This window comes from Littorina saxatilis, linkage group LG8 (assembly GCF_037325665.1).
Source record: "Littorina saxatilis isolate snail1 linkage group LG8, US_GU_Lsax_2.0, whole genome shotgun sequence".
Taxonomy (NCBI): domain Eukaryota; kingdom Metazoa; phylum Mollusca; class Gastropoda; order Littorinimorpha; family Littorinidae; genus Littorina; species Littorina saxatilis.
Window position 1 is genome coordinate 20,729,543 of NC_090252.1, and position 12,500 is coordinate 20,742,042.

Sequence of the window (12,500 nt, forward strand, 5' to 3'; positions counted from 1 at the left end):
CTCTTGAACTTGTATCAGCCGCTACAGAAACGCCTGCGTTGGAAGGTCTTGATTCTGTTCTTGGAGGAACAACTTTTCGATGCCTGTTGGTAATTTTAGTTCTAAACCTACCATTTGTGTGTCTACGTCTTTCGTGGACAACTTGTGCATGTTTAGCACGTAAAGCCTCCGCTGCACTGTTAGTATATTTCCGCTTCTTTGGCTGTTTTAGATCGTCTGCTTTGACTATGGCAAGTCCGATCCACTTCACTGACCTACATTCTCTGTACAGCGTATCTTTGTTTTCCTCGTGCGACTCAGAGAGGTGTTGGTAAAGGTTTCTATCATTGATCGGGTAGACATCACACTTAGGGCACTTCATCTTCTGCTTATGTTCTGTGTACACGTGCAAACGCATCCTTGCCAAGCTATGGCCAGAGTGCTGGCACAGCCGACATACTCGCAAAGGACATTTGTATGTCTTCTTTGTGCTTGATGGCTGTGAAGTAGACGGTGCAAGAGCTCCAGTTTTCATGGAGGGCTTTGCCTTAGGCCTGTCAGACTTTTTGAAAGTATTAACACTCCTACGTCTCTGCTTCGGAGTTGTTGGTGGGATGTCCACAGACAGATAGTTTGAGACCTTCGCTGTGTAGAAGAGGCGACGCTTGCCCGGGTGCACATCTCTAAAATGAAGAAAGAAAACTCGGTCGTTGGCTGGCTTCTTCTGACACAGCGGGCACACCATCACTTCAGAATGATCCCTGTAGACATGACGCCGCATGTTGGGGTGGGAAATGCCTGCCTTTGTACACAGGTTGCAGTGCACTAAAGGCTTCGCTCTGACAGTCTGCTTTGGCTTGGACCTGTTCTTCGCAGACGCACTCTTCTGTGCTGCTTTCTGCTTGTGAGATGTTGGCTGAACTGGAATCGGTTTGGTGACTTGTTCAGGAAGAGAACGCAATCGTCGACATTTGTGGTTGAACTTTGAATCAAGGTCAGCAGAGACAAAGTCACACAAGCGGCAAGCAAACCCCTTAAAAGAGCCAGGATGGGAGGAAAACAGATGCTTCATGTGATCGTCCACGGTACGGGAGCCAAAGTCACAGTAATTGCACAGAATTTCGAATGCATCCAATTCCTCGGTTATATCCTGCCGCCTGAGTGTCTGACAGACCCAAGACTCCAACGGAATGGTGACTGTTTCAATGTCAATCTGCCTTTCGATGACGACAAGAACATCTCTCGTAGGTGACATTACTTCAGTCGCACCACCAACTTGATGTTCGTTGTGAGGACTCCCTTTTTCTTTTCTTTCTCTTGTAATAGCGTGTTCGGCTTGTGGCCCGAAGTTTGCTGTGCTGCCTGCTGTCTTTTGTATGTTTGACAGAATAGAGTGTGAGTTCCGTGCACAAGATTCCTTGACCGTCTCACTAATACTGCTTCCAGGGCAATCGCCTGTTGTGTTTTCAGCTCTTTGTTGATCAGGATCAGAACCACTCTCCTTTTTGCGCCGAGAGGATTCGTTTTTGACATTATTAAAATCAGGATCAGCAGAGAAACTGTATGCTTTTAGCTGGCCATCCATTGCAGATTCCAGGCTGCGGTTCGTACCACTTGTGCTAGTCTGGACAAGTTGCAAACTACCCGTCACCTTTTCTCCACCGTCCATGTCGCAATGTTCACTTGTTTGAATGTATCTAAAGCCTTCTTCACATGCGTCTGTCACGACTCCTAGTTCCTGCAGACTGGTGGTCGTGGCTTCATTAGTATCTCCAGTGTTCATATGTTGCTGACTGCTTTGGACACCGAACGATTGTTCAAGAGACACGGGAGCACCCTCGATGGGATAATCAGAGGTTACCAGGTTCCGTTCTAACTTGGCCCCATCCAAGTAGAGCTCATTACTCTCAGGCTGTGCGTTTTCATGTTGGTTTCTGCCTTCATCCCCTAAGAAATGCTGAGTGTCAGTTGTGCTTGATTCATATTGATAACTTTCTCCAGTTTCACGCTGATCATTGCCTCCTACACCTAGAAAGTGTTGCAGATCATCATTGGTTGTCATTTCTTTCTGAAGACTGGTTGTCTCAGGACAACCTGCAGCAGTCAAGACATGCTGAGGATTGCCAGAGGATTCTTCCTCCTGTTGATTCTCTTCCCAAGTCCTAAATGCATTTTCAGGTCTGTCAGATGAAGGGTCCCTGCTCTGCAGAAAATTGTAGAAAGCTGGCCTTTGTACCTCTTCGTTGACAACAGTTGGCCTTTGTCTCTGTAGCGGAGGCATTTCGTCTGGTGGTAATGCATGTGTCTGTAGTCCAGTGATGGGAGCGATTCTGCCTACTTTTCTGTCAACATGGGTATTCTGCTGCCTTAATAAACCACTGTGACTAACCTTGTCCAAGCTGATGTGTTCAGCTGGAACTGCTTGGGCCAGCATGTGGGCTGAAGGCCCTTGACTGTCGTTGTTAGCACCTGGGACGTTCTGCTGGTTCCAGCTGTTCATCTTGCGGTCCTGACAGAGGAGGGTTTTGTGAAAGTCAACTCTGCGGCCATGGTCAGGGTGAATGGACATCATGTGTGACAGTATGGCTTTCTCATTCACGTCTTTCGCTGAGCAGTGCGGACATTTGGCGATGGTTACAAGGTTTCGTTTTATATGGTTAGAAAACTCCTGCAGGCGGTTAAATTTGTCGTTGCAAAGCCAGCAGATGTGATTTCTGTGAGCTGGGTGACAGGTCCCCATGTGACTTATCACCTCTTCTGGTGAATAGGAGGAGAATTCGCAGAATGTGTCAGAGCAGTACAGTGCGTGAGACTGAAGGGAGAGATGCTGCTCAAGATGGTGGAGGAAATTGCCCAGACCCATTTCGGCACTCCCACAATGAACACAAGTGCACATGTCGTCGTATGGATGGTCCTCTCTCAGATGCTTCTCAAAATCATTAGGAATCAGGGAATGAAATCTGCACATGCCGCCAAACCCGCCACAGCGGTAGTACCCCTCTGCCGATAACTGCCTCAGTGACTTGGTTGGTGCTGCTCCGGTTTCAAGGGTGTTGGGTTTCTGTTCTGGCAGTGGCACGTCAACAGATATTCTGCAGGTCTGTTGAGTTGCAGAAGGCTGATGACAACTCGAAAACTGATTAATATTTCTTGACTCTGTTTCTTTCTTGAAGCCACTCGCGGACCCCTGTGTTGTGATCTGCTGACTGAATACTTCAGTTTCAACTTTCAAAGACCTCACATTGTTAATTGTGAATCCACTGAACGCTTCTTCTGAACTTGAGCCTGCTTCTTCGGCTTGGCTGTGACCTGCTGTGGCAGAGCTCCCACTTTGACTTGATTCTTCTTGTTCGTTGACTGTTGACTCGCTCGTGTCTTTACCATCCTGTATTTGTCTATCAGGACGCTGATACATTGCAGATGATTGTAGTTCCTCATCAGCTTCATCAGGAGCTTCCATATCGGCACTATAATGAGAAATACTTTCGCCATCCTCACTGAACTCAAGGACGATAGAGTCACCATAAATTACGTTGTTCTCGTGTGTGCATCTTATGGAGGGTTGACCAAGTTCTTCAGAAGACAGTGCTTCGCCGGACTTAGCTTCTGAGGTAGCGGGGCGTGATCCTGAAGGCAGGCAAACACTTCTTGGAAGCGACTCTTCACCTTCAGTAATAGTTTCATCTCGGCCAGGCAAAGTTGCAGAAGGACCAGCAATGAAAGTGTTACGTTGTTCTGATGAAAGAGAGCTGCTCGCGCTGGTAGCTGTGTGAGGATCACTAGTCAGAGGCAAGACGTTCTTCGCGTCTCTGGTTACTGGTGTAGAAGATACTATGAAAGCAGGATGTGTGCCTACTCCTTGGAAAATGACGTCATCATCCTCCTCCTCGACAGTCTCTGGTTCCTGTTTTATGATTGGATCTGACCACACTTTTCTCAGAATGGAAGGAGATTCTGTCCCCATGAAAATGATGTCATCGTCGTCATCAAAGCTGGTGTCATGCCTGCTTGGTAGAATGGAAGATCGGCTGTGTTGATCCATGTTTCAAGGAGTGTTATTACACCTGTTTTGAAAAAAAGACGCAAAAAGTAAGTTAAGTAATTATGAAAAAATCCAAAACAAATACACTTCTAACTTTTCAAAATCAAGAATAAAGGGAAATATAGGCTAGTACTTGAAACATTTATTTTAAGACAAAACAAAACATTCACTCTTTGAAGTGGACAGGCAAACAAATAATAATGAGCTGATGAACTCTAAATGAACTTTGTTTGTTTGTTTGTTTGTTTGTTTTGCTTAACGCCCAGCCGACCACGAAGGGCCATATCAGGGCGGTGCTGCTTTGACATATAACGTGCGCCACACACAAGACAGAAGTCGCAGCACAGGCTTCATGTCTCACCCAGTCACATTATTCTGACACCGGACCAACCAGTCCTAGCACTATCCCCATAATGCCAGACGCCAGGCGGAGCAGCCACTAGATTGCCAATTTTAAAGTCTTAGGTATGACCCGGCCAGGGTTCGAACCCACGACCTCCCGATCACGGGGCGGACGCCTTACCACTAGGCCAACCGTGCCGGTCTCTAAATGAACTGGTTAGGCGTTGTTTCTTTCATCTCAAGAAGGCAAGTGTTCAATTATTGTGACAGACACAACAAACAAACAAGCAAACAAAGTAATAAATAATGTAATGTTTTTTAAGAGGAATTGAATTTCATTTGTGAGTAATGAATCTTTTTTTAGTGAGAGTGCGTTTATGCAATGATGTGTTTAGTCAAGGATAATTGTATTAGTTAGTACAGGTATTTAAATGTTAATAATGTTGTAGTGTTTCGTTTGTCCACTACTGTAATTTTTCAAGATGATATAATAAAGTTAATTTGATTTGATTTGATTTGATTTTTTAATAATGAAAACTAAAAAAGAGAAAAGGCAAACAGCCACACTCTTTTTAAAAAATTCTAATTTAGATGTAAGTGACATCCACTGACCATGTCTAACGTTATTGTAGCTGCTATCTTGTACAGGTTTTTATCCCACATACGTGAGAGAGACACCCGTGAGATAATAATCGTTCAAATCACACGTGTGTATCATGTAAATGAGGTCATGTCAAGCAAGTCTGGCAGGGACCTGTTTTTTCCACTGCTTATGATGCCAAAGTCACCGAGACAAACGTCATTATAGAAACAAAAATTGCGTGCATAACACGCACACACACACATACACCACGACCCTCGTTTCGATTCCCCCTCGATGTTAAAACATTTAGTCAAAACTTGACTAAATGTAAAAAACTCAACCAGTTCACTATACCAGCCATTTTATGTCGAGTTTTTAATTAACTATCATTAATTATCAAACAAAAATAACCCAACAAAAATCAGTCCTGAATTGACGCAAAGAGCAAACCAAGAGTTCTTAATTTCCTGACAGATGGTATAATATCAGTAAGAGTCAAATTCATTTCAGATTCAGATGGTATAATATCAGTAAGAGTCAAATTCATTTCAGATTCAGATGAAGGAACGGTGTGCTGTTTAGTCATGAAGAGAATTGATTTAGGGCCATGACAAGTGTGTACTACTATACTGCTGTATCTATGACTTTTATTATCTCGTACTACTGCTTCTACTACTCTACTGCTACTGTTACTACTACTGTTGCTACAACTTTTGCTACTGCTATTTTCTAATGATGGTGATCATGATTATTTTACATCAGTATGACAAATAAATAAGTGAATTAGTAAATGAATAAGTATACAAACAAATTAACAAATGATTACATAAATAAGTAAGTTAATGAATATGTTAACAAATAAAACAATAGATAAATAAATAAAATGAATAAATAAATAAACACACTCTGCTTGAAGAATTAATAAATGAATAAGTAAACAAACAAATCAACAAATGATTGAATACATACATAAGTAAGTTAATGAATGTGTCAACAAATAAAACAAAAGATAAATAAATAAAATGAATAAGTAGATAAACAAATTAACAAATAAATACAAACATAAGTAAATACATAAGTAAACAACTACACACATATACACATACATTGATGAATGAATAAATTAGCAAATCAATTGATGAATAAATATAATTATCAATAAATGTATTGTAAATAAATAAATAAATGAATACAAATATAAAGATATATTTTAATGAATGAATAATTAAGAACATTAATTGAGGAATGAATGAATAAACAAATTGTTTGTTTGTTTGCTTAACGCCCAGCCGACCACAAAGGGCCATATCAGGGCGGTGCTGCTTTGACATATAACGTACGTGCGCCACACACAAGACAGAAGTCGCAGCACAGGCTTCATGTCTCACCCAGTCACATTATTCTGACACCGGACCAACCAGTCCTAGCACTAACCCCATAATGCCAGACGCCAGGCGGAGCAGCCACTAGACTGCCAATTTTAAAGTCTTAGGTATGACCCGGCCGGGGTTCGAACCCACGACCTCCCGATCACGGGGCGGACGCCTTACCACTAGGCCAACCGTGCCGGTCTAATAAACAAATAAACAAACAAATTAATAAATAAACGGAAGAAGGCAAATGAGGATGAAGATGCTGATTTGCACAATCTCACACGACCAACCAACAAAAGTTCGGACACATACTGTATGAATTGAATAATGATTGCATCATGCATTTATCATTTTACGCGAATTCTTTGGACCAAGGCACTATTTAGCTACACCACCCCGACTTAACAGTACACATTTTGCTAAATAGAGCACACCAGTAAAACCGTATGAGTGGATGTTGTGATAACCAGCAGCAGTTACAACTAGTGCGACTAATACACTGTACTAGTCTACTACTGCAACCACTACTACGGCTAAGAAGATTACTACTGTTACCACTACTACTTCACAGGATGCCATTCTTGTGAAATAGATGAACAAAATAGTGACTAATTAATCAACGAATTTTATACAAATAAATGAAAAGACGGCTCCCAATTCTTTTCAGCTCACTGGAAAAAACTGCAAAAGAAAAAGAGAAACAAAATACCTCAATCCGAATCAGTTAACAGTTTGATTCAAGCAAAACACACTGCATGAAGTCAGTTAAGCTCGCTCACACACACTGGCCCACACTTACACACTGCACACACACACACACACACAAACGCACACACACAAACACACACACACACACACACAAACATGCATCTATTATACACCCCCTCCCCCCCCACACACACACAACAAACACCAACAAAACACACACACACACACACACACACACACACACACACACACACACACACACACACACACACACATACAATGACACATGCCCAATTCAGACTTCAAGCAATGCCGTATTCTCAGAAACTTACACTACGATGAATGTGCCGACCGTCGATGACGGCAAGCGTTCGCTGTCATCGCAATTTCCTCAGAAAACACTGAATCTGTTCAAAGCTGAGCACATCTGTTTCGCTGCATATCTCCCAACTTCTTACTGCAGAATATCATGTGTCTAATGACATCGTCAAGCTGCCGATTTAATCCATCAATTTTACTTGACATCAGAGACTTGTATAGTAGACTACAGTCTCAGACTTGGCATGGTGACGCGACGCCACACATCACTTCTGTGCAGGATGATTACAATACGTGTTGACTATTCTCACTGCACTATTTATGAATATAATTATCCGGGTTCGTCGGGTATTCCCGATTCTGTGTGTTCTATAAATAGTCTGCGCTGGCGCACCAGTAAGTTCGACAGGGTTTCATGCTTAAAGGGCTACAGATTGAAGCTAACGCAGTGAACCGCCGACTGCGTTGTACACACAACCACAGATATTGAACACTAATAACATAAATTTGATACAAGTCAGTGGAATCGTCTCTCGACCCGCCTTTGTCCACAGGCCCTACCGCGCATTAATCATGCGCACATACACACCGGCAATGGGAATACCCGAAAGAGTGCGCTCTCCACTCCGTCGTTTTAATCTTTTGACACTACCAAACCACCTGGAATGCCCAACACAGCCTGCCATCTGATGATCAGATGCCCAACTTACAGCGCCATCAGCAGACCATCCTCTTCCGCCTACGGACTGGACACTGTCGACTGCGTGCCCACATGCACCGCCTTGGTCTGTCGCACACACCGAACTGCCCGTGCGAAACAGGCCCACAGACCCCGGAGCACATCCTGCAGACCTGCCCGCTCCACCAGGAAGCCAGAACAGATCACTGGCCACAAGTTGCCACACTGCAGGAGCAACTCTGGGGCACCAAAGACTCCCTGATCCTGACCACTAGCTTTATTCAAGCTACAAAAACTTGAAGTCTGACCTGAGGCCAAAAATCCTGGAACGCCGAAGAAGAAGTTTTAATCTTTTACCTTTTTTCATTCATATCTTATCTCAATGGCATGTTTTACTGCCTCCCCACTTAAAAGCAATCCACCCTAGCAACAGAATTCATCCATTTTCAGGCAACTTACTCCAAGCATTGCAATGAATCCCGCAGGCACTTTTCGTCTTCAGTCGGTGGATTGCGGCAGAGACTCTAGAGTATACACTAGAGTCTCTGATTGCGGTCAGTCGAAGCATAGACCTATATTAGATATAGGTCCCTGGTCGAAGTAGGCCATCTTAATATTTGGGACGCACGGCTGAAAATCCCGAAGATGTCAGTTGCGCCGAGAAGACAGTATTCTGACTTAAGTTCAAAGGTGAGTAAACGTTCTCATATATGAAAATACAAGTCGCCTTGTTGTTGTGTAGGTGCCACTTGCTTCTCTTTGCTATAATATTGATATTTAGACGAGACAAGTATAATATTATACTTGTTCGAGTCTAAATATCGGACCCTATTGCTACTCTGAAAATACAATAGCGATTTAATAGCTGTTCTGACCTTGATTTGTTGTTCCAAACTTACAAAATGACAGTTTTTGTGTCGATGCGTTGATCTCAGGTTTTGATAGCAGACGCCGTTTCTTATGCGCATTTGTTTTGCGCAGGCGCCACACTGACTTTGGAAAAAAAACTCGATTTGACAACACAGCTGTTAAACAGCTTTTTATTAGTTCATTCGAATACAACAACAAGAAGTTTGAGTTTTTTTTAATTTTGAACAAGACTAATTATGAACGGAAGACCAAAACACAACATCAACGGAACATTAGAAACAACTGAAGAACTAGGATGCAACAAGGGGAGGAGAAGAGAACAGCTAATCCCTACAACGCGAGCAGACGACAGAAAAGTTTTCAGTTTTGGTGAATGACATAAATTTTATACATGTGTGGAGAAAAGTGCAGTACACATACATTTTTTGTTGGTATCTCTTATTTTCCCCATACGAGCCTTGTAAGTGTACAAGAGGAAATACAGTACGAATAGCCCGTGCGTTGAGCAGAGAAAGTAGGTCACTTTAAGCTGACAACTTTTGTGTAGCCGAATTGGAGTTTTACTCTATTCCTTAGCAAAACTCCGGTGCCGAGCGAGTTAATTACTTTCACATGTGTTGCTGAGGCGAGCTTGGCTGGCCCTGGGAAGCCGACTGACCACAGAGTATGACGGCTTACTAGTGCCAAAACCTGGGGTTACCCATTATCACGTGATAATTACTAATTAACGCTGTCAGTTACTGTTTTCACACGTTAGTTACTCATTTTCACGGGATAATTAGTCATTTTCACGGGAAAATGACTAATGTTTAGTTTTGGCACTAGCTATCCGTCAGGAAGTGAGCCAAAACTAAACATTAGTAATTAACAGGTGAAAGTTAGTAATTTTCCGGGGAAAAGTAGTAATTAACACGTGAAAATGGTAATTATCAAGGGAAAATTACTAATTTTCCCTTGATAATTACAATTATGAGGTTTTGCCACTAGTAAGCCCTATGACGGCTTACTAGTGCCAAAACCTGGGGTTACCCATTATGACGTGTTAATTACTAATTAACGCTGTCAGTTACTGTTTTCACCTGTTAGTTACTCATTTTCACGAGAAAATTACTAATTTTTAGTTTTGGCACTAGCAATCCGTCAGGAAGTGAGCCAAAACTAAAAATTAGTAATTAACAGGTGAAAGTTAGTAATTATTCCAGAAAAATTAGTAATAAACACGAGAAAATGGTAATTATCAAGGGAAAATTAGTAAAGGAAAATTACTAATTTTCCCTTGATAATTACAATTATGAGGTTTTGGCACTAGTAAGCCGTCATAACAGAGGGGCCTTTGTTCTAGTCCCCCCTCGCCTCCCGCAACTGGACGTTACCCCCCACGTAGCTATATAGTCTAAAGACAAGTGGGTAGGGCGGATGGTGGTGGTAAGAGCGAAAAAAAGTAAATTTTAAGGGGCTTATTGTCCGTCAGGTCTTAATTGCCTATATTGGACATGAATTGGTTTATACGATTCGAGTTTTACGCCCTCACGGCTTTTTGATGTTTGCGTGTTTAGGTGGTATCAACCATCTGCACTTATGGTAGAATGACCAAGATCTTTAACGTGCCATTGTGGTGACACGGGGGTGGGAGATGGATACCGTCTCTGGGTCTGCACATAAAGTTGACCCGTGTCCGTCCCGGCGAAGGGATGCGGGTGAATGTTTATAGTGTGCCGCAGGCCCTGGGGTATGACAGCTTACTAGTGCCAAAACCTGGGGTTACCCATTATCATGTGATAATTACTAATTAACGCTGTCAGTTACTGTTTTTACTCGTTTAGTAATTAACAGGTGAAAGTTAGTAATTTTACCGGGAAAATTAGTAATTAACACGTGAAAATGGTAATTATCAAGGGAAAATTACTAATTTTCCCTTGATAATTACAATTATGAGGTTTTGGCACTAGTAATCCCTATGACGGCTTACTAGTGCCAAAACCTGGTGTTACCCATTATCACGTGATAATTACTGATTAACGCTGTCAGTTACTGTTTTCACCTGTTAGTTACTCATTTTCACGGGAAAATTACTAATTTTTAGTTTTGGCAATAGCAATCCATCAGGAAGTGAGCCAAAACTAAAAATTAGTAATTAACAGGTGAAAGTTAGTAATTATTCCGGGAAAATTAGTAATTTTCCCGGGAAAATTAGTAATACACAGGTGAAAATGGTAATTATCAAGGGAAAATTACTAATTTTCCCTTGATAATTACAATTATGAGGTTTTGGCACTAGTAAGCCGTCATACTGGGGTCTATGCGTGTGTACGAGATAAGAGATGTCAGCAGAAGCTCGAGGAAAGGGTGAATGATGGTGGTTAGAGTTGAGGGAGGGGGATGTCCGTTCTACCTTGCCTTCCTATAATTTCCAATTTCTTCGGCAGTCACATCAGGCCAGCTTTGGGGTGGAATGTTTTAGATTGAATAGCGCTGTTCAAGCAGAAAGTGTGTTACGATAAACACTTGTAATTTTCTTGACCCGTCTAGCTGCTATTAATTATGTTTTTCTTGACATAAGCGTAAAAACGTGTTTTTCGTGTAAAATTTAAAATTGTGTACAACAGGCAAAGATTCATTTTCTATGCGACTCACCCCGATCAATATGTTATTCTCAAAAAGAGGGTTGTGTTTATTAATAATTTCATAAAAAGCCCATAATTATGGTAGATGCTTTGAACAACAAATTGATCGGTCAGTCGAAAATCAGTTAATGTGTCAGATGATGGTGTGTGTGTGTGTGTGTGTGTGTGTGTGTGTGTGTGTGTGTGTGTGTGTGTGTGTGTGTGTGTGTGTGTGTGTGTGTGTGTGTGCTCTCAGAATCTGAGAGTTTTTCAACATGCTGGAAAATATGGAAGAAAATGAACAGAGGCTGAGAACAATCTATTTGGTTTACTTACACCGAGAAAAAGTCTATAATGATACACACGAACCACACGGAAAGAATCTAAAGTCCGAGGAGCACAAAACACTAAGCTTACACAGCAGAAGACTAAGTAATGTAAATATGACCAGCAAAACAAGTATAAGACAAGGTAACATCATGAACAAGGCCGGAGGGGGGGAGGGGGGGAGGAGGGGCAGGGCGGAATTTGCGATTCCTAAACGCACCACTGAACGACTGACGTCACAGCCGCTTCGGCCTTTTCCGGAGGAACACCGCGTGCCACTTCGATCGCCTTGCACTTGCAGTCATTCGGCGATGCCACCTTGATTATCAGTTAATAAAGTTATTATTCAGGCAATATGAAAGAAATTAGTTCTTTCTTTTGTTACACTTACACATAGTTTTATGAAGATCAATTTCAGACTCGGCAAAAGAATGGTTGTATCATGAGCGACTGTCACTGTTCGGTCAGTAGGTCAGTCACTGTCGAACTGTTCGGTGCGAAGCACGGTTTTGTTTCTGGTAACTATATTCACAGCGGGCCTTCTGTGGCCCATAGTTCGCCTTAGGCGATAGTAATATTGCTGTAATCGAGACAGCTGCTGAAAAAACAAAGAGGCTGCTTCAGCAAATCGTGACTGACTTTGTCAGCAAATCATCGTGACTGACTGTGTCAGCAA

The 12,500-nt window shown here is 42.2% G+C and overlaps 1 protein-coding gene across 1 annotated transcript in view; it reads right to left on the minus strand.

Moving 5' to 3' along the window:
* Positions 1-7,514, minus strand: part of LOC138973015 (uncharacterized) — a 22,629-nt gene extending 15,115 nt beyond the window's left edge. The window contains exons 1-2 of the mRNA XM_070345662.1: positions 7,360-7,514; positions 1-4,043 (exon numbers count right to left, since the gene is read on the minus strand). The exon at positions 1-4,043 is cut by the window's left edge and continues 889 nt beyond it. Coding sequence (XP_070201763.1) covers positions 1-4,021 — 4,021 coding nt within the window. The 5' untranslated portion in view covers positions 4,022-4,043; positions 7,360-7,514. The remainder of the gene's footprint in view (positions 4,044-7,359) is intronic.
* Between the last annotated feature and the right edge of the window lie 4,986 nt (positions 7,515-12,500).